Source organism: Mizuhopecten yessoensis, unplaced genomic scaffold, assembly GCF_002113885.1.
Source record: "Mizuhopecten yessoensis strain PY_sf001 unplaced genomic scaffold, ASM211388v2 scaffold9301, whole genome shotgun sequence".
Classification (NCBI taxonomy): Eukaryota; Metazoa; Mollusca; class Bivalvia; order Pectinida; family Pectinidae; genus Mizuhopecten; species Mizuhopecten yessoensis.
Genome location: NW_018407979.1, coordinates 946632 through 965238, shown reverse-complemented (window position 1 = coordinate 965238; position 18607 = coordinate 946632). Strand labels below are relative to the sequence as shown.

Below are 18607 nucleotides of genomic sequence, written 5' to 3'. Positions count from 1 at the left end.
TAAGCGTAGTATATTTGTTAAGGTGTGTTAGAATTGGGATAGTACGTTGTTTTTCGTGTCTATACTGGCGATTAGAACATGAAATTTGGTTTCAACTCTCGACCTATCGGTCTCGAGTTCAAACCCAAATTTCATGTTCTAATCGCCAGTATAGCCACTCAAAACAACGTACTATCCCCTAATTGATTAATGTATATGCTAATTGTATTGATTGTATAAGTTGTATATCTGTGTACTGTGAAGTGCTTTAGAGTGGCTTTTTTCTAGCTAGATAGGGCGCTATATCAAATGTTGCGTATTTTCTTATTTCATGTATATACTAACTGGGGACTTCATAGAAAATTATCTATAACACTTGAATGATTGGCTTGTTTCAATCCTTTATTATTTTGTATTCTGATAAAGCGATCTGGGATAGGTCAAACATAAACATTACGGTTTGCTGTCAGATCAAAATCACTTGATACCTCTTACGATGACACAGAAGATAACAAACATATATCACATGATCGATTACACGTTAACCCAAACATCACATGACCTATTCAACGCATCGTCTTTATCAGACATTTATCAAGTGACCAAGCTCAGGTAAGCCGTGTAAACATCACCTGATATATTTTACCAAGTATATATCCAGTTTAAGTACACTTTATTACATGTTACAGTTCACGTACAGTCTATGTCAGTTAAAGTCAAAACCATTCACATATCACGTGACCTAAATCTTCTATTGTCTTTACCAAAGGAAAAAAACGCATATATCGGACACACATCAAAAATCACCAGGGGATGATCTTGCCGGCGTAGTCTAGCATAAGACCGTTGGTTTCCGTATTGAGGCCTGCCATTACGGTGAGCATGCCTTGTACCGACTGTTCAGCTGTGATGAGGGCGGACGGTCCGCCCATGTCAGTCTTGACGTAACCCGGATGTAGGCTCGTGCTCAGAATGTCGTCAGACATAAGGTCTACACTAAGATTCTTCGTCACCATGTTCAGCCCCGCCTGTAAATATTCAAGTATGGATGAGGAAGTATTAGTAATACCAGACTGAAAACGTATGATTCTCAGGACTTATTAGGACAGACCAGAACGTTAACATTCACGTATGATTCTCATGACTTAGTAGGACAAACCAGCACGTTAACATTCATGTATGATTCTCAGGACTTAATAAGACAGGCCAGCAAGTTAACATTCACGTATGATTCTCATGACTTATTAAGACAGGCCAGCACGTTAACATTCACGTATGATTCTCATGACTTATTAAAACAGACCAGCACGTTAACATTCATGTATGATTCTCAGGACTTATTAAGACAGGCCAGCACGTTAACATTCACGTATGATTCTCAGGACTTATTAAGACAGGCCAGCAGTTAACATTCAGGTATAATTAAGGACTTATCAAGACAGACCAGCATGTTAACATTCAGGTATGATTAAGGACTTATTAAGACAGACCAGCATGTTACTTTCAGGTATGATTAAGGACTTATTAAGACAGGCCAGGATATTAACATTGATATATGGTTCAGGACTTATTAAGACAGACCAGCATGTTAACATTGATATATGATTAAGGACTTATTAAGACAGGCCAACATGTTAACATTGAGGTATGGTTTGATTCTTATTAAGACAGACTAGTATGCAGTTGTTATTATACTCACCTTGGAAATTCTGTACGGATAACGTCCCCCACTTCTATTGTCGGCCATTGATCCAACCTTGCTAGTCATATTGACAATTGCCGCTTTTGAACAGCTCATTGGCTGGCCAGGCGACGCTTTTGCAGCCTTTTGTATCAGGGGAAGTAACTCCTAAAATGATTCATGGATACATGTAGGTATTAAAAACATGAAAATACTAAGAGTAATAGATGTTAATTTTCTCAGATGTTATTGATATAAACGAATACGTTACCAGATTTTTTTAAGGATAATAATATAATTACGTATTTATATTGCAGATGAAAATGTAGGGCCGACAGTATGAATACTCTACCTGTTAAACAGTGGACTGACAGTGCGAGACGATTACCTCATATATAAAGTGGACTGACAGTACGAGACGATTACCTCATATACAAAGTGGACTGACAGTACGAGTCACTAATAATTTAAAATTCAAATTGGACTGATAGTGCTAATTGGTTTGGTTTGTTTCTGGTTTAGATTCTGTCAACAGTTATGGTCATTTAAAGCTGACAGTGCAAGTTAAAAAGCTTTCAATTGAGTTTTTTTTAAAACAGTTCATGTTTTTCTGGTTTAGAGATCTTCCCCATCTCTTCCTTCTACCGTTTCTAAGGAAGTGCCGACATCTTAGTTTGACCTTCCTTGGTAACGAGTATGGGTATCGCTGGGAATAAAAATCGCATTTCCCGTCAAACCGGTTACTGTATCACGACGAAGACTAAGAGTTCATAATAAAGTGTATGTGTGTTGGAAGAAAAAGACCGATGTTATATATGGGATTTATAGATATTATTCAGTAACATACCTTTTATTTTGGATACACAATTTTCAAGAATGTGCCATAAGTAACAACCAGCTTGGCAGTTTTTCAAAGTACTCAGGTGAGTGTGTTTGATTTTTGATATCTGTTGCCGATCAGGGTGTGTGGTGTATTGAATCGCCAGACGGTCAGTTGTAGAATGATAACTGGTTTGACAGGTAATGTGGTGTTTATACCCACCGAGACCCATACTCGTTACCAAGCAAGGAAACAATTAAAATATCGACACTTCCTTAGAAACGGGGAAGATCTCAAAACCAGTTAAAACATATTTTAAAAAAACCAACACTTTTTTTAAAAATCTCAATCGAAAGCTTTTTAACTTGCACTGTCAGCTTTAAGGACGTGCCGGGTCTAGTCGGTGGTGGATGACCAGAGAACCCGATGAATAACTACCATTCTGTGACCAGTACCTGGCAACTGCCCCATGTAGAGCTCGAACCCGCGACCCAATGGTGGAGGGTTTGTGTTAGTAAACGGTCCGACACCTTATATTAACTATTTGGCCACCGCGGCCCTGCGGCTGATAATGTGAGTCACTAACCTTTAGGGACAGTGCGAATCACTAACAATATGTTTAAACAGTGGATTGATACCTTACATTTAACTGCTCATCTTATATTTATACAGTGAATTGACAATGTGAGTCAATACCTTATACATAAAGAGTGGACGACAGTGCGAGTACTAACTTATATTTATACAAATATTGGATTAAAAGAATTCATCCCTGATATGAGGTAAGGATAAGGTAACTCAAACCCAATGGATAAAATATTGAGCAGGAGACCCGAGGCTTTGCCGAGTGTCTTTTGCTCAATATTCTATCCCGAGGGTTTGAATAACCTTATCCTTACCTCACATCGGGGATGGATTCTATTTCTTGCTTATTACCTAAAACTCGAAAAAACATCTGCTCTTCTAGTAAAGTTGCAGACTGTCCGCGCATATCTCATTTGCATATGCAGCAGGATTGCAATTGTTAATGACGTCAATGACACTGACTGACACCAAAAAGTCATAAAATGACGTCACGAACAATAGCTTGACCCCGAAATTAAAGGTCACTATAATTCCCCCGCCAGTCTGCGTGTCTAAGCGATCTAGACCTGTGAGTCGGATAGAATTTTCCAGCACCGCCAGAAATGCGGATATCTCGGTCTAGTATGCAAGAATGACATTTACCTTCAGATCGTCTGATGGAAAATCGAATTGCTCGGTGCTGAAGCGGACGTAAAACAACTCAAACAAACATACAATTTACCTTAGCCAGAAACAGGGGGCCAATGGTATTGGTTAGGTAGAGACTTTGCATACTCTCCACAGTAACAGAGGAGAGGTCAGCGCGGTCAATAGTCCCGGCATTGTTGATGAGGAGGTTTAGACCACTGCCTTGTAAAATAACCTCTACTTCTTCTCGGGCACGTGGGAAACTGGCAGGAACAGAAACGTCTACGGGAACAGATGACAAAAACGGATGACACACTTAGTTATATGTGCAAAAATAACCCACAAAGATTAAATGTATATACTGTTAATAAACATCTTATTTTTATGTTGAAACGAAGTACATTTTATCTTCGTATAAGAACGCAAAGTTTTGTGTCAGAAAATAATCAATGTTTATAGGTGTTCCTGTAAATAAAACTGATGATGACTGTCCGATTTCTCGTTCAGGTAAACTGTTCGTGAGTTAAGTCCAAGCAGATATTATGTTTATTTCTATGATTTCTTCTGTGAATACATCAGCAATAGTCATTCAAGAATGCCATATTAGTCGCGCCAACACCTGCTATCAATAAGCTTACGAATACTGTAATGGAAAAGGGCTAAAACTCTTTTTAAATAATTTTCAAATTTCAATAGACGTGTATGTCAATAAATATCTCTCTACAGACTGTGCACCATCAATAAGTTCCCTGCATACAGTGCGTCAATAGATTTGTCTACGCTGAACATTATGGCGACAATGGATACTTGTCAGTGAAAAAGCATCACGAGCTTTTATGAACAAAATTAGTGAAATTTCTGTCTCCGGTTTTTTGTCTTGTGTATCGGTATGTTTGTCCACCACTCCAATTGTCATTTAGCCATATCATTAATCGTTCATTATGCCACTCAGTTTAAACCTCGTCTTCCTGTGGCGGTGTTTTCATCATTGCATCGTTGGCTTTTCACAGTTACGCTAATGCTGTTGATTTGTTTTAGTGTTTCGGCGAACTGTTAGTTTTTACAGTTACGTTGAAACTATAATTGTTTTGTTGGTTTTCACAGTAACCGTAATTATGTTAATTTTTAACTGCTGGGTGCACCGAAGGTTTTCACAGTAACCGTAATTATGTTAATTTTTAACTGCTGAATGCACCGAAGGTTTTCACAGTAACCGTAATTATGTAAATTTTTAACTGCTGGGTGCACCGAAGGTTTTCACAGACACGGCAATGCCGTTCTGTTGATTTTTTTAGTGTTTTGGCTAACTGTGGATTTTCAAAGTTACGGTAATCTAAATGTTGTTGAAAGTTTTGGTGTTTCGACTCACAGTAGGTTTTCACAGTCACGGGATGGATGTTGCGTTTTAAAAGTGTAACAAATTTTAGTTAATATGCGTTTCTGATGCTACAATGCAGCTATTTGCAATAAGTATAAAAAGACAATAAGATAATGAACATGTACAGTAGATGTTTTACAATATTCACTTATTGCCCATATTGAAGGGAAACATGATTCTTTGTTTCCCCTAGGTCAGTCATATTTAGCAGGGTCTGGGCGAAAATGGTTTGTCAAGAATCTTGTTAACACAATAAGATACCCTTTATAAAGGTGAGGTATAGTATTAAGTTTCTTGAGGACAATGGTACAATATATCTGTTAAAAGTGATTTTTTTCTGGAGTCTCTTTCACCAACGGATGACATTTGATTGAATACACTTGGATTACGACTGTTCTCTTGTGATACGGTGGTAGGGTTTTGCATTCCAGGACAATTTGCAGACACGTTTTAAAAGCTAATCATTACATGTAAAATAATGATAATAGCATCTTTTCAATGCCCTATATAAATTGAAGTCGTTTTCATGATATACCGCTGTGTTTATAGAACATGTGTACTTACCCAGTTTTAAAACGCTTACAGCACTGCTCGACTTTGCTAGTGTGTGAAGATCCTGAAAACGAGGCAACTATATTAATATAGTCATGTGTAACACACCAACAATCGTTATTCTTTATGACTTTGGGGTTTTTGATATTACAAGCGAATAATGTGGACGCAACAGAATCAGAAGTGTTCTTCGATCATCATCTGTGAAGCTTTGGGGACATTTTAGACACCGTTCTAAACCTGTGAGCACAAGCTTGTATAGTAGTGCTTTGTATAAAGGTAATAGGATTGTGTCGCCATTTCTCAGTAGAATTTCTTCAAATTTTGTAGTCATACTGCTTTGAGGTAAAGAAAATTTTCTGCCACAAAAAAATATAGGTTGTCAGAATTTTAAGGAATTTAAATGGAAATTTATGTAAAAAGGAGTGACTTTTGAAAAAAAAATGAAAGACACAATTTTTTGCCAAATAATGTCATTAAAAATGATTCTGCCATATATAAGTATTGCATTAATGTATATTAATTTAATAAATGCTGAAATTATGTCAAATAAACTATCTATAAACGATTAAAAATTGACATTTTATAATAATAGCAATTGCAGGTAAGAGTTATCTTTCTTGAAAAACTTCAAGTAAAATAGGTAGCCGGTTTCCTGAAGTACAGAAAAATGAATACATGTGGCTCATTGATAAAAAAAACACACCTGAATTAATGCCTGCATTGCTTTGAAATACTTTGATATTGAGAGAAAACACTGTTCTGTCAATAATAAACACACAATATACATCAATTTAATATTAAACATTAGAATATGCGGAAATCGTGATACTGTCTCCCTACCTTGGATTTTCAACTCGGGATGTACTTCCTACTTCCGTTTATCAATACACTCCTATGACCTTAAATGTCTCATTCACACTGTATCGAACAGATTAATGGCTGGGTGTAAATCTAGCACCCTCTCCCATGAATATCAGTAAAGCACCATACAAACCCTAACCCTAACCCTAACCCTAACACTCAGATGGCTTAGCTGGCAGACGCGTAGTTGCTTGTACGCCGTTACGTGGGTGAATACACCAAATTGAAGAGAAAAAAGCCACTGCTTGATGCGTACTGAATGTGTTTTCAGAAATTATGTTTGCTGATATAAAATACAACTAACCAGAGATGGTGTCATAGCCACCAAATGCTCGCCTGTTTAAAATTTTACGTATTTAAACATTCGTTTGTAAAAATATAAAATTAAAAACAGGTCAAAAGTCTAAAAAAATAAAAATATTTTTTTTTAACTTCATTTCATCAATATTTTACCCCACAGGAATCTCTATGCAAAATATCAGCATCCTAGTACACATATTTAATGACCGACAAGCTTCTAAATAACTTGCAGTTAAAACTTTAACGTGGATGTGCTTCAAAAAAGTTAAGTAAAAACCACGTAGAAAATTTCAAAAATTTGATATTATTTATTTAATTTTCACTTCATTACATCAATATTATACCCCCACAGGGACCTCCATGCTAAATATCAGCATCCTAGTACACATAGTAAACGAAAGACAAGCCTCTAAATAACTTGCAGGTAGAACTTTAACATGTTCACGCTGACGCTCATGCTCACGAGATTAAAAAAAAAACGTTTTTATTGTAGAATGTTAATTTTGCCTGCCTGCAAGGAGCAGGTGGCTCTGAAAGTTCGAAGATTATTTGACCACGTTGTCAGCTTGTCATTTCACAGTTTGGATTATGCCAATCACTTGAACGCTAACGGAAGTATGGGCCACACGGACTGATAATGCGTCACAATATCTATTTTCTACGTATGCAGTCTTCTCTCCACTATAAAAACACTATACAAACTCGAACATCCATTTGCCGTCTAGTCCTGGGCACCGCGAGAATAACAAGGAACTGTAATCGGGGCGATATGTTCCGAATTCGCCGGGGTAGCCGAGTGGTCAAAGGGTATCGCACACTGGGTCGCGGGTTCCGGCGAGGCCTTGCATTGGCCTATAAGGGGTCACCTTCAGATACTGGCTGCAGGTCGGCTATTTTTCTCCGGGCATGCTCGCCAACTTTTCAAAATATTCATTGGGAAGATTACGCGTGCTCAGAAACCTTTCAGATGAAACCTTTCATTTCTTAGAAAATAGGAAAAGTTTAGCAAATTCACTTTTTGAAAATGCTCAATTTTAGCGTTCAAATCCGGCGTCTTCCTCCTTAATAGGGAGAGGAGAGTTGCAGTGGCGTAGCATACAAATATGCTTGCATGCTCAAGCATACACTTAAATTTAAAAGAAGATTTTAATTCATAAGATATTTTTATTAATTTCTTTTTTATGATTGAAAGGAAAGTAATAAAAGTCTGGAAAATTTAAGTCTGATAAAATGATGTTGCTGTTTAGTCTGTAAACATTGACAAATTATCTCGAAGGTTTATTTAAATTAAAATCTACTTGTTGAAGTACACAATTCAAAATTAATCATATGACTAGAAATATGTCAAAATGATATGAAAGTCACCCCATATCCTCTATGATTATTTTCAGTATAATAAATCATTGACCAAGCGTCAGCTGACATATTTCCACCTGTCAATCAAAATGGTCTAACAATGACAGACGCTGTTTAAGTTACAATGCCAACACATGGACTTAATCAGAAAGCGTGTGGCAAATATAATGTTAGCGTTAATTGACACCTCGAGTACAAGAAGATCTGTTGACGCCTGGCATGGGGCACCCCTGCAGGTGGGGGATCAGGAAAAGAAAATACCTGCTGTTACCTACTGCAAGTATCGTAGGAGGCGACTAATGATGAAACCCCCATGCAGAATTGGGAATTTGCTTTGGTTTCCTTTATTTGGGACCACAAAATCGATCAATATTAATCTGCTGCGCCCATTGCAACATTTAGGATCTTAATCTTTCTTTCAACTTCTAACTACCTTTTATTTAGAAGTTCTACGATACTTCCACATAGATTCCGACATCATCAGTATCGTACGAGAATTTACATGTCATCAAGTCAACAACAGCTGGTCACTGTAAGTCAGTTATTCCTCTGAATTTAGTGTCCTTAAACTGTCGCTCAGTGAAGAATAAGTCATTGTCCATCGGGGATTTTGTAACATCTCAGGACATTGACATTTTCGATTGACAGAAACCTGGTTAGGTTCAGATATCGATGACTAGGTCCTTGATGAGCTAATACCAACAGGCTATGAATACCACCACAATGCTAGACTCAGCAAACGTGGTGGTGGGGTGGCTGTTCTGTTTAAGAAAGGCCTAAGTGTGAGACATCTCTTTTCAAGCCATGATGATGTATACACACACTTTGAGCACATGACTTGTCCTGTCATTGCTGGTGATAACCAATTTAGATTGTGTATCATTTACAGGCCTCAAACATCTAAACAGAATGCTTTCCCAAATATAGTGTTTGTTGATGAATGGTCTACCTTTTTAGACCACCAAGTTGTTGTAACACAATAGATTATTATCACGGGTGATCTAAATTTCCACTTAGACTATCTATCTAATGTTGATGCTCGCCAGTTTTCTGGTCTACTAGATTCCAGGGGTCTGATTCAGCATGCGACAGAAGATACACACACCCATGGCCATCCACTGGATATGGTCATAACGAGGGAATATAACTCAGTCATTCATGGAGCTATTTCAGTGATTGATCCATGTCTAAGTGATGTAAAGGGGAACCAATCCGGTGATCATCTTGATGTCCACACAGCACTGAATTGTAGTAAGCCAGCTCGTGTAAGGAAAGAAGTGAGCTTCCGCAAATTCCGCGAAATTTCAATACCAGATTTCAACAATGACATTCAGTTTTGTTCCGCCCTTCAATCTACTGAAGGCGAGGTTGATGATCTTGTTGAAGCATACACATCTGGTATAGAAGCCCTTATAGAGAAACACGCACCTCTGCAAACTAAGGTGATAACTGCGAGACCAAATGCCCCGTGGTATAATGCAAATCTACGCGTAGAAAAACAGAACCGTAGAAAAGCAGAGAGACAGTGGTGACGGACCAAATTAACCGTTCACGAACAGATTTATAGAGAGCAATGTCGGCTAGTTGGTTCACTACTTTTTCAGTCAAAGAAGGCTTATTATCGGAAAGAATCGAAGAATGCGGCAAGGATAATAGACAGCTTTTTAGACTCACCAAAAACCTAATGGGACAGAAAGGTGAAATTATCCTACCAACCTGTAATTCTGAAAAAGACTTAGCAAGCAAGTTCAGTGATTACTTTCTGAATAAAATCAGCTCAATCAGGAAAAATATTGCCTTAGTGAACACCTCTGCTGACATTGACATCTCTATCATGACTGCTGACATTGCATTTGATGGGGAACCATTGGCAAATCTCTCACCAACCACCCAGGACGAGTTGCGCAACATTATCATGACCTCGCAATCGAAGTCCTGTGAGCTTGATCCACTGCCTCCAGACCTATTAAAGCAATGTCTTGAAACACTGCTTCCTTTGATTACCTCAATCATGAACAAATCATTGGCTGAGTCAAAGGTTCCATTAGGTTTCAAGAAGGCACATGTCAGACCATTGTTAAAGAAGCCTGGAATGGACAAGGAGGAGTTGAAAAACTACCGCCCAGTTTCAAATCTGCCTTTTCTGTCTAATATCTTGGTTAAGGTTGTGTCCCGGCGTTTAGAGGTTCATCTCCATGCAAACAGTCTCCATGCCAACATGCAATTAGCCTACCGCATGGAACACTCTACTGAGACGATCCTCCTACGTGTACATAATGATATAGCTTCTGCATTGGATAACAAGTGCAGAGCGGTGCTTGTCATGCTGGACTTGTCAGCTGCATTTGACGTCATCGACCATGGCATACTTTATAAATGTCTGGAATACTCTTATGGGGTGACTGATACCGCACTATGCTGGATACAGTCTTACCTGAGTGAACGACGATAGCGTGTTGCCATCGGATCTTCCATTTCACATGACAAAGTACTAGATTTCGGGGTTCCTCAAGGGTCGGTGTTAGGACCACGAAAATATTGTATGTACTCCAAACCGATTGGAGAGATTTGTCGTCACCATACCATTCGCTATCATTGCTATGCCGATGACACACAAATTTACATGGTCATCAAACCACAGGACAGTTGGAATACAGTCTCAGAAAGTCTGGAAGCTTGTCTGACAGATATCAGTATCTGGATGAACGCCAACATGCTTAAGCTTAATTAGGAAAAGACGGAACTAATCGTATTTTACCCCAAAGTGTCAGCAAACAATGGCTCTCCAGCTCAAGGTCGATGCCAGAACTATTGAGACTGTTCGTGTTGTTAAAAACCTAGGGGTATACTTTGATAGTTCACTGAACATGGAGAAACAGGTGAACGCTGTTGCCAAATCCTGTCACTATCCGATCAGGAACTTCGGCTGTATTCGGAAGTTTTTAACTGCAGATGCATGCAAGATTTTGGTGCATTCACTTGTTACCTCTCGGTTGAATTATGGTAACGCCCTGCTCTGTGGTATATCTGACAAACTAACTAGTCGTCTGCAGAGGGTCCAGAACACTGCAGCACGGCTAGTTACTCGTACTCGAATAAAGCACATCACACCTGTGCTTTATTCGTTGCACTGGTTACCTGTACGATACAAGTCGCAGTACAAAAGTCTGGTGTACACATACAAGGCACTGAATGGAACAGCTCCTCAGTACCTACAGGAGCTTGTTACCCTGTATCTGCGGTCGGAGTCAGAATCTTTGTTGTGTGTCCCAAAATCTCGTACTGTGACCTACGGAAACAGATGCTTTGGGAGGGTTTCGGCTACGTTGTGGAATAGCTTACCATCTGCAATTAGAAAGTCAAATACCCTGGCCAAGTTCAAGAGGGACATCAAAACTCACCTCTTCACGTCTGCATTTTAGAATCCTTGCAAAGACGTCATGTAAGTACCACCCTTTTATTTGTTCAATTATGTGCACATTGCTTGTTAAATGTAAAAAAGTGATTGTAAGCCTATGTTTTTTGTTTTCACAATTATAACCATTAGTATTATCCATATGTTGTAAAGCGCTTTAGAGTAATTTTACAAATTATATAGGGCGCTATATAAATGTGGTATATTATCATTATTATTTCCTAGCGCCTTGCTTGGCAACACTTCACGTTTGGCTTGAATGTTGAGCGTTCGCCCAGATGAGGAAGGCAATGGGTTTTGTCCCCAGGCCGGGACATACCAAAGTCCTTAAAAATGGTAGTTGTTATTCGCTTCTTAACGTTCAGCATTAAGGGTAATGGCAAGAACTGGTTCACCTGTTGTCAGTATAATGTGACCGGGCGGAATGCTGTGCTGGGCGCCTTCGGCATTGCATTTCAGTGAGATAGCACTATAAAGTGGACAACAGATCCGCGCTATCACAAGGAGTCAAGCGCACCAACAAACCCTGTCTCCTGCATACACACACGCAAGCACGCATAGACTACACTACACTCATGGAGGCACGTCCTTAAATGACTTTAGCTGTTAATAGGACGTTAAACAAAATTAAACAAACCTGGCATGGCAGAATAGGTAACTGGAATGTAACGATGTTGTTTTCAAAACACTAACTTTCAGAAAAGATTTAATCTTATATACGTATAAATCTTTCCATTTTTTATAAAAGAATCGGATATCGATATCGGCAGAGTGTGTACGCTTAAAGGCAGTCACTCAAACTAATCCGACAAGTAGCGCCAACAGCCAAATTCGCGAGACATGAAAAAGACCAAACAATTGTGATTTCAGCAATTCTTCTTTGAAAAGAAAAAATCGGAATGTTTTTAGCTGTTTTGAGCCCGTTAATAATTATTTTTCAATTTCAAAACGTTTATCATTATCGGTTCAATTCCCATGTAAGTGACCTTGTTAGTTCCTGCCGGTAAATATTATCACGTGACCTTGACTCTTTGCAGTACACAAACTTGCCAATTTCGCCACTTTCCCCGTGTCGTTTTGACACATTTCTACTGTCAAGATTGAATAGTTCAGCATGATTTTACGCAAGAACGGCATTTAACCCCAGACATCATCGATATACGGGGGATACGCTCACTTTCGTTCTCTTCACCACTGGAATATGTCATAGCAAAATTGAATGCTAAGTGTGCGCCACCTTGTGGACGAGACGAATAGACTAGTTGGATCCTTTGATGTAAGAATTTCGCGGTCGCGTAACGGTAAAACTTTCTGACTTTGAAGTCGGGCGTCGCTCCTCTGTAATCTTTAAAGAACAAGTATCAGCCTAGTGATTGGTCAGGATTTTTTTAAACCTGATACCAATCAAAAAGCTAGCCGCGTGCCTTCAATTTTGCTATGCCTATATCCAGGGGTGCGGAGAACGAAAGTGAGCGTAACCCCTGGATATCGAGGATGAACCCTAGAGTGCTAATTACGATGCTGTTATTCGTTATGTTTAAGTTTAAGTTTAAGTGGTATTAATCAATTCACAATGTAACGTCAATTACACCTGAAAGTTTGGCCTACATTTATCGAGTTCATTTATCCGATTCTATCGTATAATATGACTTAAACTTGCAATTGTTCTTATAGTTATATAGACAATGCAATCAGGAGTTATTCAACGCAATTTAACAGTTTATTGCTGCGAGCATATTTCAGAACATTTCCGAAAAACCAAGGACCAAGGACTGCTTTGGGATTGTTCTTGAGTACCGTGCGCATCCCTTTATTGACACTTTCATTTTTCCTTTAAAAGTGCACACTATACGCGAATATTGTCATTGGTCAGACATAAAATATCTAAATCAATCAATAGCAATTTATAATATTATAACAGTCTTCCCCGTCGGGAATCTCAAAGGTGCCTGATTCATACTCGGAACATCTAGGTTGTTAGTAATTCCCTTTTGAAATTTGGAACGCCTTTAGGTTGTTTGTTTGAAAAGGAAATCGATATCTGAGTTATCCAAGAGCTTATTATTAGCGCCTGGTATATTTCGACAGAAGCAAACACATGAAAGCTCTTAACAGTGATCAACAACAAATGTCAAAATCTGGGATTTAAACCACAATTAATAGCCCCCACTGGGGTTTCCCCATGAGTGATTAAAAAGTCCGGTTTTACTTGTAAATATTCATCCTAAAAGGAGTTTCCAGAATACAAGTTAGTTTAGTTTAAACATATTTGTACAAATTTACAAATGGATCGGACAACAAGTTATTACAACTTAATAGAGTCCTCTCCTCAATACCTATTGTAAAAATAGTGTATATGTTTTTGGGGAAAGGGAAAAAGATAGGTTGGAGAAGGAAAGGTGGGGTGGGAAAGGGGTGGGGGTGATGGAAGGGAGGGGTGTTACCTAGAAAAGTAGACGTGTCAACTGAGAAATCGATCCGCATTTGAATAAATTATAAATCATACAGATTTCATGACATGCATCCTGGTAGAGTAATTTCAAAATGAACAGAATCAGTGTAACAAATAAATCAGGCAAAATAATGAAATACAATTTCATAAACACATATAACAACTTACACATAAATAAAAATAGAAAAGTAATTATAACTATCAAAACCTAATGAATACAAGTTGCTTCTAGGGCCTACTAAAAGTCCTTTTTCCCAGCAATGGGAGGGGGAAATCCCTCATCCGGCGCTACGCGCCTTGGATGCTTAACTCTCTGTAACATACACTTCAAAAAATGATCTGCTACGCCACTGAGTTGGCAAGTATTTCTGGGTACTCCGTTTTTTCTCCGCCACCACAACCTGTCTAGTCCCTAAGTGACTATAGATATCAATAGGATGTTAAACACGAACAAATCAAACTTAAATCGTCTTTTTTTCTGCACATTACGATGGGTCCGAAAATACACACTGTAACAAATTATTTGGGCCCTTGTGGTGTAGCACTATTAAATGTCTAACTTACAGTAAGATCTCGTTTCCTGCCTTTTCTTATTTTCCGGACGACACTATAATACTCTATATATTGACAGCACCAGCAATACAACAAATAGGTACAACAAATACCGTCTCTCGATATACTTCAGTCGATAATTCTACGGAACGAAGTATGAACCACGGAAAACCAGAGAACTAGTTCAATTGGCATGTTTACAATGGCTATCGGTATATGAGTTTGTTTTAAAGATATTTCCAGCTGCTTTTTCTACTATCGTTGAAACTTTGGATCGGGCACCAAACTCCAAGTGATCAAAATTATTCGAGCCTTTTTTTCCTGGATGATTTAATATTTCAGAAACGGAGAACAAATAGTTCATGTATGTTTGAACATAGCATGATGTGTAACTGAAATTTTAGAGGATAGGAATACATGTAACTGCGTGCCTGTCTTGGCAGAACAATTAAGAAGGCACACCAAGCACCAATCGAACATGTACTGACCCCATGCAACTTCCTCGACATTCGCTCCCAGTTTTCAATGCAGCCTGATTAATGACAACAAGAACTCGAGATAACTAATCCAGAACACTCTGCCGATTGAGCTATATAGCTATAAAGACCTATATAGATACATACACCTATAAATTAAAGCTATATTGAGCTATATTTTCTCAGATTTCAAATTTCATTAAATCAAAGCAAAATCGCATTAAACAATTAGGTTTATGGTAATGTTGACTACAAAAAGTATACATTCAGATGTTTATTTTCATTTTTTATAAATGTAAATTTTTTGATTTATTTACATCATTATTTTTTAAAAAGAATACTTATATTTGATGTCTTTTGTTATCATCATAATGATAAATCTTATTTTAAATGCGACTTTGTTTCGTTTTCCTTAAAAAAGAAAATCACATGAAAATAGCTCTAAAGACCTATTTCAGATAGGTCAATAGAGCTATTATAGGTTTTTACAGCTATATAGCTCAAACGGCAGAGTGTACTGGACCTGCTAATAACAGCTTCAAATATCAAGAATAACGACATATATTCCCATGGCAGGGGCAACCGTAGCTGCGATAACGCAGCTTTCTGACGACGAGAGATTTTTTTTTATATATTGCGTCGTCAGAGGAGGCAGGGTATTAATATTAGTTCTGGGGTACCCTCATATACCGATATTAAACTAGCTACGTTCATTTTTAAAACAAACAGGATGGAAATGAGGTATTATGAAATATACTGAAATTAACAATCTGTTTCGTATTGGATAACCCTGCACTGGATACAGGACAACTAAGTCGTGCAACAGCGAACCATGGTTTGCTGCATTCAGGTCGTGCCATACCAAACCAATACCACTGGTTTGGCGATACGCCCAGCACTGTTAGCTTCATATTAGCTGTGGTACGCGTGAATTCAATAAAGAAATACATGAGAATGTTATCATTCTTGACGTTTCGGTTTTTCTTTACAGTTTCCGAGAAATAATTACAGCATGGATGTTTCAGAAACACGGAGTGTATGACAGCTAATGATGGCCCAAAAATAAATTTCCTACACTAGCCTAACACGTGTCTGGATGAAATAGAACTCAATACTGTCGCGCGGTACAAATATGCTGTGTGTTTACACACAGCGCTTAATAAACCTTGATAGACACAAGCTACAGTGTATAAATACACATTATATAACTTCACAACGCATATGTGTTGATACACACCTATTGCAGCAGTATTGATAAATAGACACTCGTGCATACCTCGGCTTTGTCAGGACATCTGCACGTGGCAAATACGTGTCTTGGTGGCGTTTCAAGCTGCAAGAACTGTCGGACAAGTTCCAGACCTATTCCACGATTAGCCCCGGTAATCAATACACTTCTCGGACTCAGCATGGTTCTTCTTTGGTGTTCTAATCCCTGATTTTAACCTCGACGATAAACCGGATATGACACAGATTGTGTAAATAACGACGGTATCAGGAGTTGTTTCCCCTAGGCCTACATAGCTTTACAAACATTAACTTATTACATAACACTCTGCACAAGTCTAACTTGAACTTAATTAAAATCGCTGATTATCTTTCTGTAAAATATAAAGTATTACTCTACTACGGACAAAACAAATTTTATCATGTGTATGCTCAGAAAGAATTTCACCACAAATGAGGGTACGGTCTAGTTATTTTTTCCTCATTTTTATTGTGTCCTTAAAGGGGCTGGTCGGGGAAAAAATGTCATATTTGCTAAAATGGCATACACATGTTTAAAAGACCATCTTATGAAATATACCGATACAAATTTTGCTGAAATTCACTCCCTAAGAGTAAAAATTATAATTATATTAAAGAAATCCTAAATCGTCACCTGACAGTCTAAAACTCTCAATAAACCAGTTCACGCTACTACCCAGATCAGTGATGTAATTTTACCGCACGCGCATCATCAACAAGGCCAAATGTAAACATCGCGGCGAAGGAAAAAGATGCATGTTAAAGTCATGACAGGCACGAGGTATCAATACCGTTATATATAACAACAACATATAGGTAGGAATACTACACTTGGATCATACATGACCTTTGAAAACAATTATTTACGTATGGTATTGCTGTCTTGTCCGCTAGTTGAGTCCGACATGGCACATGACGGCGTGCTATTGTTGTTATCTTCACTGCCTCTCTTTCGAAACAACCACGTGACATATATAAATAGATTTGCGCTAAATTTAGGCAGGGCTTCCCCGAGATTTCAGTGGTCAAAACTGGACATTGCAAGCAGAACTCGACCATCATATTGCCATGGTATAACTTTTGGAAGGCCAAAGAACGCATTTAGACCCATTTATTTTGTAATTTTTTCCCCGATCAGCCCCTTTAATATTAACAATAAACGTGTTTGTTGACATATCCAAGTATAATCCAATCCCCCAGGAAGATGATCGTTGTGTCAGTCACGTGGCGTACATCGATGCGTTAGTTCGTGTAATGCTTGTTTGAAGCAGACATAATCATTTCTGACCCGTGAACACCTCAACATATGTTTTAATACTGTAAGTTTTGCACCATATAGGGGTTCTACACCCGATTATATTTTGAATGGCCGTTGGTCAAGGTTAAAGAGTCAAAGATCACACTAGACAGACAGACAGACGCTTTTGAATACAACAAATACTAATATGAAATCACCTCATGAACCTACACCATATATACTTATGACATGGTCAGGGATGATATACCCCGTGTATCAGTCTTGAAGCTATACATAAAGCTGTTACCTAGGACGAAGCCGGAGAAAAATAGCTCTATGCAAGGGATTGAAATGAAAACCCTGCTAGTACCAGAAATGGCCAAGAGATAAACTTTTTATCATAATAACCCCTGGTTGTGTTTTTTTTTTACATTTTGTGGTTGAAAAACAAGTTTACAGCATTCCTATAACTCGAGTAGTTTTTGCTGTAATCACTATTCAGATTTCACATCTTATATCATTGTCGTAAAATGTCATATCTGCGTTCACCTGTGTGAGTTAACATCGCCTGACAGATCGACCAACCTGATTTTTATGATTCTTAAATTAAAACTTCATGAGCATCTCCTTATGTGCGAGATGGCGTTCCAATCCTTCCAAGATCATCGTTACTAAAGCTAAACTATTTGACTTCATCGACTCTTCGTCGTCCGTTATCCCGACGTAATTTTCTCACACAAACCAATGACGTAACAAGAGAAGATAACTCTGCAATACGCAAAGACGGAAATTCTAAACATAAAACCTTTTTTTTTTTTAAATCCTGAAAATGTATGGCTCCCCACATTAACTTAACTGCAGCTCATGTATGTGCCGATTTTTTTCTAACAAGATTTAGTCAGATGCTGATTTTTTCTCTAAACTACAGTTGGACAATTTTGCTTAGTAGGAGAACTTTACTATAATAAGTATGTAGAAATCTGTTCTGTCATAACTCCCAGAAGTATGTATTCGCTATATCAAGTGTGTTTAAAGGTTCCCCGAACGTAAGTCAAACAAAATGGCTTCTGTTTTACGTCTGCGTG

General features: G+C 38.2%; 1 protein-coding gene across 1 annotated transcript; it reads right to left on the bottom strand.

The window, feature by feature from the left end:
* Positions 1 to 360: 360 nt before the first annotated feature.
* On the bottom strand, positions 361 to 16521 carry LOC110457712 (C-factor-like). The gene is made up of 5 exons (XM_021509084.1): positions 16314 to 16521; positions 5635 to 5686; positions 3787 to 3974; positions 1679 to 1828; positions 361 to 1007 (listed from the first exon to the last, which is right to left on the bottom strand). Exons 1-5 carry the CDS (start codon positions 16446 to 16448, stop codon positions 783 to 785), a joined length of 750 nt encoding a protein of 249 aa, XP_021364759.1. The 5' UTR covers positions 16449 to 16521; the 3' UTR covers positions 361 to 782.
* Between the last annotated feature and the right edge of the window lie 2086 nt (positions 16522 to 18607).

Bases quoted from the DNA above. Each gene is read 5' to 3' on its own strand.
- LOC110457712 (XM_021509084.1), bottom strand. From the start codon at position 16,448: ATGCTGAGTCCGAGAAGTGTATTGATTACCGGGGCTAATCGTGGAATA. The intron at 5,687-16,313 runs GTATGCACGAGT...CCTCGTTTTCAG, and splicing joins GATGTCCTGACAAAGCCGAG to GATCTTCACACACTAGCAAA. The intron at 3,975-5,634 runs GTAAGTACACAT...CTGTTCCCGTAG, and splicing joins TGTAAGCGTTTTAAAACTGG to ACGTTTCTGTTCCTGCCAGT.